General features: G+C 39.6%; 1 protein-coding gene across 3 annotated transcripts in view; it reads right to left on the reverse strand.

Annotated features, from left to right (window-relative positions):
- Positions 1-3,273: 3,273 nt before the first annotated feature.
- The window catches only part of CCAR1 (cell division cycle and apoptosis regulator 1), an 82,873-nt gene continuing 69,340 nt past the window's right edge, over positions 3,274-16,806 (reverse strand). For all 3 annotated transcript variants that reach the window (XM_063434208.1, XM_063434209.1, XM_063434207.1), the window contains exons 21-25: positions 16,118-16,264; positions 14,607-14,727; positions 13,343-13,528; positions 12,277-12,482; positions 3,274-3,685 (exon numbers count right to left, since the gene is read on the reverse strand). In XM_063434208.1, the coding sequence (XP_063290278.1) occupies positions 3,632-3,685; positions 12,277-12,482; positions 13,343-13,528; positions 14,607-14,727; positions 16,118-16,264 (714 nt within the window). In that variant the 3' untranslated portion in view covers positions 3,274-3,631. The remainder of the gene's footprint in view (positions 3,686-12,276; positions 12,483-13,342; positions 13,529-14,606; positions 14,728-16,117; positions 16,265-16,806) is intronic.

Genomic DNA, 16,806 nt, shown 5'->3' on the forward strand with positions numbered 1-16,806 from the left:
GCTACTAAACTGGTTCATGGATTGCAGGATAAAACTTACCAGGAAAGGTTAAAGGATTTTAACATGTATAGCTTGGAGGAAAGACGAGACAGGGGGGATATGATAGAAACATTTAAATACATAAAGGGAATCAACACAGTAAAGGGGGAGACTATTTAAAAGAAGACAAACTACCACAACAAGAAGACAGTCTTAAATTAGAGGGACAAAGGTTTAAAAATAATATCAGGAAGTATTACTTTACTGAGAGGGTAGTGGATGCATGGAATAGCCTTCCAGCTGAATTGGTAGAGGTTAACACAGTAAAGGAGTTTAAGCATGCGTGGGATAGGCATAAGGCTATCCTAACTATAAGATAAGGCCAGGGACTAATGAAAGTATTTAGAAAATTGGGCAGACTAGATGGGCCGAATGGTCTTATCTGCCGTCACATTTTATGTTTCTATGCCCGATGGGCCTTTGAATTCTGAAATTTAAACACATTTTAAGGACTGCATTCCGCTTATTACAGTCTTTAAGTAAATCTGTTTGCACACCAGTCTGTCACGGCACACTGCTTGCACCTGGCAGTCACCTTAAAGCAGCAGATTTCAGAGGACAGAGCTTATAACAAGGACTGACTATGTGCCAAGATGGAGGTACCCTGTTCCAGGAGAGAGCTAAACAAAGCATTATAGTGCAGACCACATCCTCTGTATTTAAAAATAATTCTGTGAAGCTCTAATACACAAATAATACATACACCCCCCCCCCCCCGATTTATATACAAAAGTAATGGTAATTAAAAAAAAAAAAAAAATGAAACTGTTTGGGGTGTGCAGCTGCCAAGTAGAACATAAGCTTTAAGGTACATCCAAGCTGAGATAGGATGCGCATGGTATGACCACTAAGATTAATGGAGGGGAGGTACTGATGCAGAAAGTATAGTTCTCCACTGATAATGCGTTCATTCTTACAATCTAGCAGGCTATATATATTCTATTTTTTAATTTTTTTTTTAAGATCTAGTTTTGGCAGGTTTTTAATATGTTCTCGTTAGGGATAACTCTTACTAATCAGACCAATGTTTCACTATGTTGGCGTGAAGCATATCTCAACCATTTTGTTCTGGGTAGGGCCATCCCAAATTTAATGTCCTGGTCCAACACCTTGTTTTTAGTCTCTGGTGTCCAGCTTCTAGGACCATCAACAATTAAGTCCCCATTAATTGCAGAGCGAGCTCATCATTAGAAGCACCTGCTTTGTGCAAGCTGCACTTAGGGCAATCAAGCCCACTGACTACCCAGTGAGGTTGGCATTAGGCCTGGCCTGCATTCATGACAGAAATACATGCCCCTTTTCTCTGCAGACTTACCTCCTATGACAGCAATGAGGTGAAAAGAATCTCTGACTCTCCCAACACCTTCCCTAATTTGACTAACATTACCTGGCAATGTATACTAAGGGAAGGGATTTGACACAATGATGAGTGAGTACTCCTGACATTTATAGAGAGAAAAAAACATTTTCTCCCATCTGTCTCTCACTGCCAAGGAACAGGGAGAGGTATTCAGCTGCTCTCCTCCACCCCCCCATGTTCAGGGGAAGACAAAAAAGTCCAAGTTCAACATTTCGTACATCTGCTTCTTTTGATCCAAAATGTTCACGTATGTACTTTGGTATAAAACGTTATCACTCTGAAACGAAGGAGATACTCTATATTGAATATATATATATTGATTTACAGCTGGCAACATTAACAGCCATGGAACCCATGTTCATGGCTCTTTCACTTGAGACCTGGATATCAGACACAATGGCCACAAGCTGTAAGTGACTTCACAAATTTTCAGTAGGGGGGCAGGAAAACCCAAGAAAACTGAATGTGATTCAAACACACAAATAAGGACTTTTTTTTTACATTTTAATTTAAGGAAAGAAAATTGTAGCATGGTATTGCCTTAATGTCTACTGGCCTTTTTACACAGTGCATTGTGAATACTGTTGCTTTGATGAAAGGAAACAAATCTGACTGATTTGATAAGCATGAGAAGTTATTAAAACCTTTTGTTTGCACATTTATTGCTTGGTACAGACAGCACATTTTGAAAGAAAGGGAAGGCTCACCTCCCCAATTATAAAATACAATCTCTTTATAAAATGTTTAATTTAGCATTTTTTTTCCCGGTTCATGTTATTTTACAGTCTTTGTGGTTTTATTTTAAAGTGTTTTCCTCTTGATGATCATCAGACAACAGCAGCAAAACAAAAATAACTAATAAATTGTAAATAACTGTTGGGAGTGTGAATTAGTGCCCCCAAACCCTTTCTTTTTATCATCCCCATACTGGTAAAACATTTACAATAATAACACTGAACAAACAGCTAACCTACACAAGTATAACTTGTCTGAAGGCTTGTGGCTTTAGAGTAGGGATGTGTCGTAAACTCACTTGAGTTTGTGTATACAGCAGTTTGCCCCAGTGTATATTGGTATGTCCATCTCAATATTATAAACGTCAATCCCCACCACTCCCCATTTACAATATGACCATCCTGCTTCAATATGTTAACAGACTTTTGCGTAATTTTTCTAAATCCATTAACCTCTCAGTGAACCAATGGTTTTATTACATTATAGATATCAATGTAATGGGTGGGCTATGGTTTGGGCATACTGGGGGAACATGCTCAGTCACACATCTATATGTAACCTTTTTTTTAAGAAACATATTGTAGATTCAATTTCATGTATATCTGACAGCATGTTATTCCGGGCAGGTTTTTCATATACATTTTGGTGTTTATTAAAAGGGCATCTTGCTTTTGTAAGAGCACAAATTCTAAGTTACCGTCTTAACTAGCCACATGATGTTCAAACAGAAAAGGAAATAGATTGAGATGGATTGTAAGACATTGCTCTTCCAGTATAGGGACGGAGACAAGGGGGTGGGTGGGAGATATTTACCAAAAAGTGTTCTGTTCTAAAACGTTGGGCGATGATGTAAAAGTAGAAGCGATGATAATGCGAAGTGCCGGCAGGTTCCATGAATTTTCTATAGTGTTTGCCCCAATTTTAGTCCACTTTTTAAAACAGAACCCTTTAATAAATCTCTTAAGGAGCTGTTTTACACCTGTAGAAAACCCATTATAGAAACTACAGACATTACAAAATTATACACGACCGTTTCTTTATAATAATTAAACAATTAAAAAACAAAAAAGTGAAAAGGTGGACTTCACCCTTAAAATGGATTGCATGCTTTTTCAAACTTAAGAGACAAACAAAATATAAACAGGTGGCAAAATATTATATTTTTCAGACATTTACATATATGAAGGTATCTACACACATGCAGATTATTACTACAATGTAAAAGTTCAGATTTGTTAACATTGATTCTAAACCCTTTTGCATTGCAAAATGTTTACTCTGCATAGAGCTAGAAATTACAAGCAGTCACTACAAAATTAAATCACGCGTCCATAAAACTTTATACATCTTCCCTATTAAATAATTTTTATTTTGTTTGTTTTTTTAAACGAAAAATAAAATAAAAATTCCACACTGCTCCTCCCACCTTGCTGGCATCGTGATTTGCATTACATTATTTAACAAGGTTATTTCTCCATCAGGAAGTCAGTCGTTTTATCAACAAGTGGATCCATTCTCTTTTGCACTCTGCTCTTCAGACGTGGTTGGGTTCTGTGGAATAAGAATATATATATATTTTTTTTTAAATGTTCTTGGCTGCCCAAGTTATTTTCTGTGTTAATCTTTTTGCATCCCGCAATATAAAGATAGCCTGTGCACCCAGCAGGCAGGAGGAGAGGTCCCTTTCTATAGATAACCTGGTTATTTTGTTATACATTTTTAGAGTTGCAGACATTTTTAATTTAGTCTAAATACCATAGAGCTTTTCTAACTCACAAGACTCCACTCTAACTTCTGCATATTATCATAACATTATAAAATTATAAAAAAATTATTTCTAAAGTTCATATTTAGCCTCATTTTTGGACTTGGAACACACCACCTACCCGCAAATATAAATGGATTTTCAAATCCTAGTTCAGCTACAGGTAGTGTCCACATCACTAATGGCCACATGTAATGTTTATTAGTAAAACTGGTGTGAGGAAGGGATGATTCTTAGGATAGAAATCTACCATGGTCCTCTCTACCTGTTGGAGACAACAGGTAGGCAATTAAATATTTCTAACAAATGTAAACAGCCCATTGCAAGATGCTATTTAGACAGAATAAAAAAAAAGTTAGACAACTAAAAAAAGCAAGGTTTTACATATATAATCCAACAAACAAATCTAAAAAACACGAAAAGGTACATGATAAGAACACTTTAAACAATGTCTAACATGAAAATGTTTAATTATTTCCTCTGAATTGTAACAATTGGGTTTCTTCAATGTCAGGTGAAATCCCTGTATCCACAGATACAGATCAGTGATAAGGTTTGCTAAATTGCCTTCTATAATAATCTTTAAAGAACTCCTATTGTAGTAGTAGCAGCAGCATAAAAGTAAGTCCGCTAATTTCTTTACTTCTGCAACCCTTATTTCTTTATCATATTTTTCTATTCAATTTTGAACAAAAATGCTAGCCAACGATTAAAGGGACACTATAGTCACCAAAACAATAGAGTGTATAGGTCATGCTCCTGCAGTTCAATTCTCTGCCATTTAGGAGTTAAATCACTTTGTTTACACAGCCCAAGCCACACCTACCTGCATGTGACAGAAACTGAATTCCTAAGCACTTCTTGTAAAGAGTCATCTAATATTTAATCTTCCTTTTTTACACATTATATTTAATGTAAATTGTCTTAGATCATGCTCTGTTAATAGCATTCTAGACCTTGCAGGACCTTATTGTATGTAATTAAAGTTACATTTACAGAGCAGGAGATATAAACGTCTAAAGGAATCTCACATCTGATTGAAAATTGACTTTTTTTTTTTTTTTTAATGTAGGCTGTGTGAGTCACAGCCAGGGGAGGTGTGGCTAGGGCTGCATAAACAGAAAAAAAAAAAGTGATTTAAAGGACCACTAAAGTGCCAGAAAAACAAACTCATTTTCCTTGCACTATAGTATTAATAGGTCCCCCCACCCTCATGGCCCCCCTCCTGCCAGGCTCTAGGGGGGAGGAAGGGGTTAAAGGCTTACCTTTCTCCAGCGCCGGGCACTCTCCTCCGTCTTCCATTGAATGCGCATGCTCGGCAAGAGCCAAGCGCGCAGTCAGTCCATAGAAAAGCATTCTCAATGCTTTCCTATGGACGCTGGCGTCTTCTCACTAAAACTCACAGTGAGAGGCGCGGAAGCGCCTCTAGCGGCTGTCAATGAGACAGCTACTAGAGGCTGGATTAACCCATAGTGAAACATAGCAGTTTCTCTGAAACTGCTATGTTTACAGCAGGCAGGTTTAAACCTAGATGGACCTGGCACCCAGACCACTTCATTAAGCTGAAGTGATCTGGGTGCCTATAGTGGTCCTTTAAATCCTAAATGGCAGAGAATTGAGCAGTGACACTGCATGGACATTAGCTTAATGAAGCAGTTTTGGTGACTATAGTGTCCCTGTAAGCTGACAGACACAATCTTTCTGATCCATTACTGGATATAGTGCAAAGTAGGTTTACTAATCAGGAGAATGGGGACTTATTATAGCAAGAAGTAGTATGGCACTTAAAATGGGGGAAGTAATCAATAAAGGGGAAAAACCAAAAACAATTAGAGATAAGAGAAAGGAATTAAACCATTAATTTAAATTAATTTATAATATATAACCATAATATAAAAACCATAACATTTAAATCCTACTCCCACATTCTCTTACTTTCTATGCTTCTGATCCTGGCAGCTGGCGATGTCTCTCCAAACCCTGGTCCCGCCTCTACCTACCTACCTTGTGTCCACCCTAGAAACCTCTCCAATTTGATATCCATCCCATGTAACTCTCCCTTTAAACCCTCCTTCCACCCTGCCCTCTGGAATGCACGCTCTCTGTCCAACATAACTAAATCTACTTCCATCTATGACTTCATCATCTCACGCTCCCTTAACGTACTTGCTTTAACTCATAAATGGCTCTCTCCTTCTGACATGGCTACCCTTGCCTCATTATACTACGGTGGTCTACAGTTTACACACAACCCAAGACAGTCTGACTGTAAAGGTGGTGGTGTAGGGTTTCTGCTTTCACCCCACTGCTCCTTCAAGCCTCTACCCACCCCCCATTCCCTTCCCTTCTCCTCCTTTGAAATTCGCTTATTCAACCGCATATCTGCAAACATTGCAAATATTTATCGGTCCCCTGGTTCTCTTGGCCTCTTCCGTGACCATTTTGGTGCCTGGCTTCCTTACAAGCAATATGCCATCCCTAATTCTTGGGAATTTCAACATTCCCATAAACCCACCCTTGTCATCGGTAGCCTCAAAACTTATTTCAATCACCTCCTCCTTTGGCCTATCGCAATGGGCCAATTCTCCCACACATGTAGCTGACAATACTCTAGATCAGGGGTGGGCAATCTGCGGCCATACAGATGTTTTGGACTACATCTTCCATAATGCTCTTAGGGCCATAATGCTAGCAAAGCATCAAGAGTGATGTAGTCCAAAACATCTGGAGGGCCGCAGATTGCCCACCCCCTGCTCTAGATCTTATTTTTTCAAAAATGCAAGCTTAGTCTCCAATCACTGTAATACTCAATTTCCTCTATCACACCTCATATCATTTGTTTTTGGAGTTTCCCCACACCCAATATCCTCAACCTACTCTCCCTCAGGAATTTAAATTATCTTGATCTCCAGCAGCTATCAACTGTAATCCATTCTGAACGCTCATCCATCACTACCCTCTCCTGTCCCTCTTTGGCCATCTCCTTATATAACGCTACCCTCACCTGTGCCCTAGACATTGCAGCCCCGCTCCAAGCACGCACCTCAAGGAGGGCGCGCCTCCAACCGTGGCACACCAAGTCAACACGCTACCTGCAGAGATGCTCCTGTTCAGCTGAACGCTGCTGGAGGAAGGCCCGCACTTTGTCAGACTTCCTTCATTATAAATTAAATTAATTTTGTCTTCATATAGCACAGCCCTCACCCTCGCAATACAATCCTACTTTTCATCTCGTGTTAGTTCATGCTCACGCAATCCCAGGCGTCTCCTTAATACCTTCAAAACTCTCCTTCGCCCACCTCAAGCCACCCTTCAAACTGAGCTTTCGTCAGATAGCCTTACATGCTACTTTACCGACAAGATTGAACAGTTAAGGAAAGAATTCTCCCGCCCCTTTGGCAACCACACATCGACAGTATCTTCCCTACTCTACAGGCCTTCTCCCCAGCTACAGAACAGGAGGTGGCTTCGCTTCTCCTCTCGTCCCACCACCTGTCCACTTGATCCAGTACCTTCCCACCTGATCAGATTTCTCTCCCCTGGGCTTGTACCATCCTTAACGCACATCCTAAACTGCTCTCTTTCATCTGGTGTTGTCCCTGCTCCACTTAAGCATGCGAATGTTGTACCCATCCTAAACAAATCCATCCCTAGACCAGTCTTCTCCTTCCAACTATCGTTCCATATCCCTGCTCCCTTTTTCCTCAAAACTTCTAGCAAGATTTGTCTTTACTCGTATTCCTCTCTTCCTCAATTCCAACTCTTCTTGACCCTCTTCAATCTGGCTTTCACCCCCTCCACTCTACTGAGACTGCTCTTACTAAAGTTACAAATGACCTAAATCGCAGCTAAATCCAAAGGCCACTACTCCATATTAATTCTTCTTGACCTCTCTGCTGCCTTTGTCAATCCTTACACTGGCTTCCTGTACCCAACAGATGTCAATTTAAAATACTAACACTTACCTATAAAGCCCTAACCAACTCTAACCCCTCTTACATTTCTTCACTGATTCTTGGGTATGCCCCCTCTCGGTCTCGTCGCTCTGCTGGTGACCTTCTCCTGTCTGCTGCTCGCACCCTTATTCATGCCTGCAACACTTCTCACGAGCTGCTACTTTCCTTTGGAACAGCCTGCCTACCCCTGTCAGACCTTCCCCTAGTCTTAAATCCTTTAAGAAACCCCTCAAATCACATTTTCAGGATTACTTATGGCCTCCAAGAGTAACTTCTATCTCTCAAACCTTCCTCTCGCTCTCTCCTATAGGGCAACACTCCACTCTCACCTCCAGTTCTGCTACCTTTCCACCATGTCTATTTGCCATCTCCCTCAATACCCTTGCTATTGTGTTTTTATACCCCACCTTCTCTAGACTGTAAGCTTGTTTGAGCAGGGTCCTCAACTACGTATTGTTCCTGTTACATTTTGTAATGGTAAATTCCCCTCATTGTAAAGCGCTGCGGAATAAGCTGGCGCCTTATAAATAAAAATACAATAATAATAATTAAGAGGTGTTTAAAAAAAACAAACAACCAGGTAAACTGTGAACGGCAGCTGTAATGTGCTACAGACAACTACAAAGAAACTTTACAGAAATCAAAAATACAAATGGTTGCTATACTACGCTAAAGTGTTTTGTAATGGCTCAGCAGTTTACACCGTCATAAATTAATTTAATAATTTATGCCTAACTGCAGTCGAGTACACTGTGCTACAGGGTATATGCTGAGCAAAACGCACGCCTCAAAACATTTGCCGTTTACATTTTACACAAACAGGCACCCAGACTCTAGTTACTGATAATTAACACGTGGAATAAAATCCATTTCAAGCTGAAGTTTCTAGAGTTTAAAACAAAAGAAAAACCATAACAAAATAACTTTGAATAAGTGAGGTAAGTGGCTTGCTGAAATTGGGCCATCTCTGGCTGCAATCATTCCTTGTTCCATTAGGAATGTGACCTTGGATGGGAGGACAATAATTTATCTGTGAAATTTGCTATGCCCAGGGCAGATCCAGAGAGCGCATAGATATATGTATCAGGGGAAAAAATCATTTTGAAATAATGACCTGCACTAAAAGCATGACAAGTTAGTATAAACAATTACAGAAGTTAGGGTAGCTGTGGTATTATAATTATTGATGTTTACGGTACTCTTGAGCACTGCTGAGCCTGAAATTTAAATAATGCCATTTAATTTAAGAAGAGGTCTTGTGTTTACAGAGAATGTGAAACAGCACACGTAGAGAAAAACAAAACAAAACAAGCTATGGGAAATTTCATAAAAAGCTGCACAAGCTAGCCTTTTTTTAAATTCTTTATTTTTGTTGTGCAGGTAGGTACAAGGTATAAACATGAGCCACAACAGCATACTGCAAGAGTAACATACATTAGGAAGTGGCGTGAGCTTTCGCACATTTTTATAATATTAACCAGCTCAATTTAACGATTGTAGTTTCAGACTAAAACAAGAGGAAAACAAGTGGGCACAGTCAATGTTTTTGAGAACACAATGCACATTTTTATGTATTATGACATGAAGGCTAGTTCAGTGTGTACGTAGTTATACGTTGGGAGACAATGATGCAAGAATCAAGTTGATATACAAGTTGATTGGCATTATACACAGGCTATACACGTTTAGAATTATGTGGAGTAGGGTGCCTGTCATCCATAGCTGCCCAAGCGTTAATCAGACAATAGGCGACCATATGCAAGGAAGATATCTTTTATAGATTTCTTTTATGCAGAAGACACAGATTAGGAGTGACACTGCAATTTGACTCAAAATTAAATCAAAAGAGGCTGGCAACCCCAGTGCATTGTGCCTGTCTGGGGTGCTGCTCCCCTTGTGAAAACTAAATATAGAGCCTGGTGGGTAATGTTTAAGATGTAGGATTAGAAGAGGCAAAAGTATAACCAGGAATCTTACTTAACACGCGTTAACTGGGACTTCTGCATGAGGATGAAAAATAACTATCCCTAGCATCACAGTACAGAGATGACCTTGGGTTGGGTTTTCTAGAGTCCCGTGATAGCCGTGTCGAGGCCCAGTAGTAAAAAAATAAAATAATAACCCTGATGATGGTTATTTGCCGAGAAGGGGGGACCTGAAGCTTGGTTAACCCTTGCCTGTTCGGGGTAGGTCATAGCCCCATGGTGTAGTCAGTGTCCAGAGAGTCTGCAGCTCAGACATGGCAATGTGCCAGTTGCAGGTAAGGTGTTCGCTGGGGTGTAGTGCTGTGTACCGCAGCTGAAGTCTGGGGTTTTTCCACTTCGATCCGGAACCATGCTCCTGTCTCTCAGGACGTTGTCATTTGTAGGGTCCCCGGGTGCTTGCCACTGGGGTTGACTTAAACCTCCTCCGGTGTCTGCGTCGCGTGGATGCAGGAGCTCGTCGAGGTCGCATGGTGCGGCTTTTGCTGGGGTTTAGCTGCCTCTGTGCAGAGGGGTTAGCACGTGGATTAGTTGCTGGAGGTCGAGGAGCGGATTGGGAGGGCATCTGTGAATTACTCTCTGAGGTATGCTTTTGTTGCCCTTTGTACTCCAGCTTCATCCAGAATGCTTCAAAGTGGTTTTGCAGGTTTGTCACTATGTCAGGTGCTTTGTCATTGATTCCATTGCCACAAGCGTTATCCGCCATCTTGTGTGGAGTGCCCTGCGCGCTCTCTTCTCTTGCAATGTCACTTCGCTCTTGCCTGCTTTGCGTCTCTTAAGTGGATCGGGATCACCCCCACCGGTGCAGGGGGGGGGAGGGGGGGGGGGGGGGGAGAAACGGGGCTTGCTTGTGTTGTGGACAGCGTCTAGGCAGCTCCGGGTCGTGGGAGCGGCCGTCTCCCCCCTCCGATGCATGCCAGGCCGCAGTCTCTGCCACGATACCAGCGGGTCTCGGTCGGGTCGCGAAACACCCCACTGCACTCCTCCCGGTATGGGGGGCCTGTGGGTGCTCAGATCCCTTGCTTGTCTCGCTGAAACCGGCTGTAGTATGTTCAGATTGCCAGATTTGTGCGGGAGCCCATGCGAAACACGTCTCTCCGCCATGATGGTTAGGCCCCGCCCCCGCATAAGCTAGCCTTTTTAAGAGGCATATTTTGAAAAACGCCTATAATCAATTTGGTCTCTTTTGGCTATGGATGCCTCTATTATTTGTCTACTTGTGAAGCACTTTTTTCTGAAAACGAAATGGGATATTCTTAGGATTTCTCTTGTTTGTACTTAACCAACTGGCACTTGCTATTATGGTGAACATGCAATAAAAAAGTTAGTAGGCTTCTTATTCTGGTTGTGAGCTATACAGGAGTGAAATGACTCAATGAGCATGGTATTTTGCATGACAGCATGCAGCAAGCTCCTGAACAATGCCTTTTAGGTGTTCTTCCTCAATTGTTGTGTTGGTGTCTCCAGGTCCTTGGGCTATGCAAGTTTCTTTACATGATGTACGCCTCCCTTGTATGTTAAGTGGAATTGTCAAATGTGATATTTATACACTACCAGACAGCTTAAAAAAATAGACTTTTTTTTTTTTAATTGCAAAATACTCCTACAATAGTAAATAAAACTGGAATCGTGGGAATCCCAAAGCATGTTTAACTTTTGCTTAAAGGGACACTCTAGAGTCTAAACACCATGATCAATTCAACTACATAGAAGTAGGTATGGTGCCTAGATTGCCCTGGCGGCAGCTCTCGATTCAATGGTAAAAATGGTATACTAATGGATTACCTTTGAGAGAACATCTATGGGGCCTGCAGTCTTACCCCTCTCTGCTAATCACTCTAATTTTCCCCATTAGCCCAATCAGTGATGGCATCAGCTGATCTCCCAAACTATTACAGCCACCCATCTCTAGTATAAGAAGATATGTCTAAACTGTGTAACTAAACTAAACTAACTGTGTAACTAAATGTATTAAACACTGGGCTGCAGAGATCTTCATCCAAAGTTTAAATCAATAGATACTCTAGAAATAATCATACAGTAAGACACATTAAAAAAAAACAAAAAGAACAAAATCTATATTAGAAAATCCAGTTTAACAGCAATCCATAGATTCATAAAAATGTTTTAATTCATATTAGCAAACAAAAAAATAAATAAAAAAACATGTTTATAAAATGGTATTTACACACCTAAATAAGATTACATACAAAAGGTACAGGGTGAAGGATCCAGATACCAAAACAATAACCGTACCCACCAGCGTTCCAGTCAACAAGCCTTTCTTCCTTGAGATTTACAGATGCTCCTACATGAACACTGGTTGATCAAACCATGCTGAAGAGCCATCACATAGACATCCTCACCTATTTGTGAGCCTTGAGTTCAATAACTTTTCCTTAGAGGCTAAGGATAATTAAGGAAAATGTATTCACTCACCCTATTTAAAACTCCCTGGATCTCTTCCATGGCTGTAGAGAGGTTCTTTATGGTTTTATTTAGCTGGTCTTCATATTGGGAGTTTGTGTCTTCTGCTGTTTTCAAACACGCTTGTAAATTAAGAGCACTGTTTTTGGCCTCTTTCAACTCCCCAGACAAATTTTTATTAGAAACTTCTAGTTGAGAAATGGTCTTTTCATCTTCCTCTGTGACAAGTCAAATAGAAAAATAAAAAAAATGTGCAACGGATAGATGTGAATACATTCATCTAATACAACGGTACTTATAAATCAGTTTTAATACAAACGATGGCAAACATATTTTGCTTTGTTTTTCCTCTAGTTTAAGGAACGCTATAGTGTTAAGAATAGAACGCTGTATTCATAACACACTAGTGTCCCTCTCGCCCTTCAAACATTTACCCGTCCCCCGACAGGGAAGGGGGGGGGGCGAATGTGCATGTGCAGCGGGCGCGGAGCACACATTAAGCCCAGCAAAGGCAGCAGACAAGATATCTATATTTAATTTACTTGTATTATTCTTATTTGGACAGTGGGGTGTCCTTTTACCACAATGATGGCCAATAGTGGTCTAAAGGTTTGATAAGCATCTTGAAGTACAGTTTAAATTTAATTTTTTTTTTTTTAATTTAGGGTGGTTATTCCACAACAACCAAAGTCCACCTTTCAGCTTGAGTCATAAGGATGTTTAACCCAGTTATATATGCAAAATATTTATACAGGTAAGTGGGTTTAGGCTAGGCAGTAAAAGCTGTTAATCCTTTTGATAAAGTCCCCTGTACCACTTTGGTGGCGGAGATACATTGATACATTAAACAGTGATTTTCATCTGTAAATTTCCCACTATCTGCATACAGATATGGCGGTGTATGAAATTACACGGAGGAGCGTGCTTAGGGTGCTGGAAAACTCTTAATGCTTTGTCACGCTTCTTGAAAATGGTTCAATGAAAGAATGGAGAAACTACACCAAAACTAGCAAAAAGCTGCAATAGTGTGCTTGGAGTGTCCCTTTAATGAATTTAATGGCATTGGGATGTACAATACCTGTTTTAGATTCCAGGGACTGAAGTCTCTGTTCTAGCTCAGTTCTGGACTTTTCACTTTTTTCTAGTTTTTGTAGAAGACTTCCAATGTCAACCATGGCACCATTATATACAATAAGGCCTCCTTTATCTTCTACCTGTGCCATTCCAGATTTCATAGCTTTGGATGGCAGAAACAAACAGTTACCTGAAACAAAACAGATTTAAAAATGTAATAGAGAAACAGATACTTGGCATTTAATTTTCAGCAGGCCACTTTTCTATATGTGTAATATTTGGGGCTAGACCTCTCACCAAATGTCTTTGCAATTTTTTTAATCTTTCAAGAGCGATACATAGAAATTATTTTGTGCACTGGCCAGAAGTTTCTTGTACGAAACTGAAACCGTCCGTTAACAGGGAGCAATAGAATGCCCATAGACGGTGGAATTTTTAAGAAAATGTGGTCTTACGCAGACAGAGCAGACTAACACTCCTACAGGTGGAACGAACAAGTAGAATCCAAAATTGGTTTGCTGGTAAAGGAGAGCAAAAAAGTTACTGTTATTGTGAAACCACATCTAATAGGAATCTTCCCTAACTATGCTTACTTGGAATTGCTTTACACACACCAGCAGAGACTTGGCATGGGTAAGACGACTTGTATTAGCTCTAGTGGACCAAGACAATGATATCGGCGTTCTCCATGCTGCCAAAGTTAGTTGTTCTGTTCAGCAATGTTTTAGCTTTGCAGGAATAGGCAGCTACTAAATTGACAAGTCTTGAGAAGTAGAATGAGCAGTGACAAAATTGGGCAGTTGATGCTCCATGTGAGATAAATGATGACAGGAGAATTAAAAATAAACAATGTAATTGCCCCAAGACATGAGATTTCAATGTCCTTCATGTGGAACCTGACTTCCCCATCTTTAGGTTGTCTTCCTGCCTAAACGGACACCGTGAAGGACATGCTTTCACATACTAAAGATTATATGTTAAATGTTTCAAAAATAAAAATTATACATTGACAAGAAACTGGTTAAAAAGGTCAGTGAAGATCAGGTAGGCTTGTTTTGATAGAAGAAAACAAGACTGCATTGCCACAGAACTAGTCAAAATATTTTGTTCTGCCCTCCATACAGCTATAACACAACTTATTCTAATATGTCAGAGGAACATGAAGAAAACAAGCCAAACAACCAAAAATATATTTTGGCCTATTTATGTTAACATGCAGTTACTAGAAGTTGTATAAAAAGACTCAGCCTTAGGGAAGGCCTAATTACCTAGAACATCGTCATGTATTGGTTCCAACTCTTCATGGCTTCCATCCTCCGCACAAGTGTCCGTAAGTTTGCGGTAAAAGCAAGATTCTTTCAGCAACATTCGATTGAACAGTTTTTTCACCTTTGAAAACAACCAACCAAAAAGCAACTCTGAATTAAAAAGTTCAAAATTATTTTCAATACAGAAAATAAAAGGTAATATGGAAATAGAGGTGGAATGAACCTAACTGCAGCAAAGAGACAAACATCATACTTGCCATTTAATCAAAATGCAAACAAAAATAATTTAACTTTGGACGTGCACAAATTTGGCAATAATCAGGTCTGATTCAGGTAGAGAAATGAATATTATTTACACACAATGATATAGATCTAGATCTATACAGATCAATCTAGATGTGGATTATATCAATCTAGATGTGGATTATATTATATCTATATATATATATATATGCATCTATTTCTTAGACAAATATAGAACTTGATCCATAGTCTCTACAAACCTATACTATGGAAGTAATGTACATTGCTGATGTTTTTGCAATTCACCATCTGCATTGTTCCAAGCCAGATATATGCACTGCACACATCAGCAACATACTTGTTGCACTCTCAAAGTGAACCCTTGGATTACAAAGTGTGCATTGTATGAGTACTCGCCACCAGCAGAACTGTAGTTTATATCTCAATCTTTCCGTGTAACAAAAGAGAGAATAGATATTTATTTATTTATTTTTTTAACTTCCTCTACTTTGTCAGTGGGTTAGAAAAACTAGACCTCTGGGTAATCATGTTACTGGTAAGGGACTCACAGCAACTCACAATCCGCAACTTTTAAAAGGGTCAAATAGACTATGGCTACATGAATGGCATTTTCAATTTCTGGTGATCGTTTGAAACATTATGCTTTAAAGATACACTGCAAGCCAGTAATACCCTGGTGGCCACGACTGTAAGGAGTCAAACCGATTTAGAATGGTGTGTTTAGCTGGGCACTGTTCCCTGCCTCCACTATGGACGTCAGACAGATGGAGGTTTCCGAGCAGGAGCTTCCGTTAGTTCTCCTAAGCTGAAGTCTGAGCATCATGCAGGGCTAGCTCATTGGCTAACATAGAGTAAGATCTAGGTCCTAAGTGTAGCTTAGATCTTGAAGAAATGCATAAAATAATCTAAAGAAACACACTGGGGTGTTTTTACTTTAAATCTATATTCTATTGTGAAGCGAATTTGAATTGGTGGGGTGCAAAAACACGTCAAATGAGAAATGTGTCTGGAACAATCTGAAAAACTTTAGAAACATATGCATTTGGGTCACTGCACCAGATAACAGAGTTTATTAGCGGAAATAAATTGTCATAGGGTAGAACTGAACAAAATAATTATTTTAACGTATTCCTTTTTGTATTTAGAACAAAAAAAAATAATAATATGTATAAATAATGAATGCAAATAAAGCCAGATTTATCCTTTACAATTTCCAGATCTATCCTTTACATTACATGTCAGAATACCTGAGCACGAGAAAGATGTAGTCCAAGAGTGTACATGATCTCTTCCAAGTCCTTCTCCAGTAGGTATCCACAGTGACTTTGGTCAAAATAGATAAAAGCCATCAAAAGATCCCGGTTAACGGTTACCATCTGTTTCTTGTCTTTCTCCTAAAATATTAGCAACATTATGAAAATAGCTTATGGTCAACAAGTAGATTCATTTCTAAAGTTACTGGTGTAAAGGCATACAATAACATATCACCATTAATTGAAAGAAAATGACCAAGCTCATACATAACACAGATAGTGAGACAGGCAGCTCAAATAAATAATGAGCAGATGGATTGAACAGACTGGTCTAGATTTAATGCCTGCTCATATACACAGCTATGTGCAGATATGACCGATTGCAGAATACGTTGCCCAGGATTTATTAAAGCACCGTTTCTCAGTCTAGATTAAAACCAAAGAAAATCACTGGGCATCAGAAAACCAAACAAACAACGAGAAACAAAACTCTGAAATGAATTATAGAGTCTGAACAATGCAAAACATTAGTTTTTTGTAGATACACAATGTTTCCCATTCCATGTCACCTTGCAGCTCATCAGGCTAATCAATATAAACGTGTAAAACAATCTAATCCGCAGCAGTAGTTGGCTTTTAGATTGTTCATGGTTAGTTGAAATTACCATAGGGGAATGAGATAT

The sequence above is a fragment of the Pelobates fuscus genome, chromosome 10, assembly GCF_036172605.1.
Source record: "Pelobates fuscus isolate aPelFus1 chromosome 10, aPelFus1.pri, whole genome shotgun sequence".
Classification (NCBI taxonomy): Eukaryota; Metazoa; Chordata; class Amphibia; order Anura; family Pelobatidae; genus Pelobates; species Pelobates fuscus.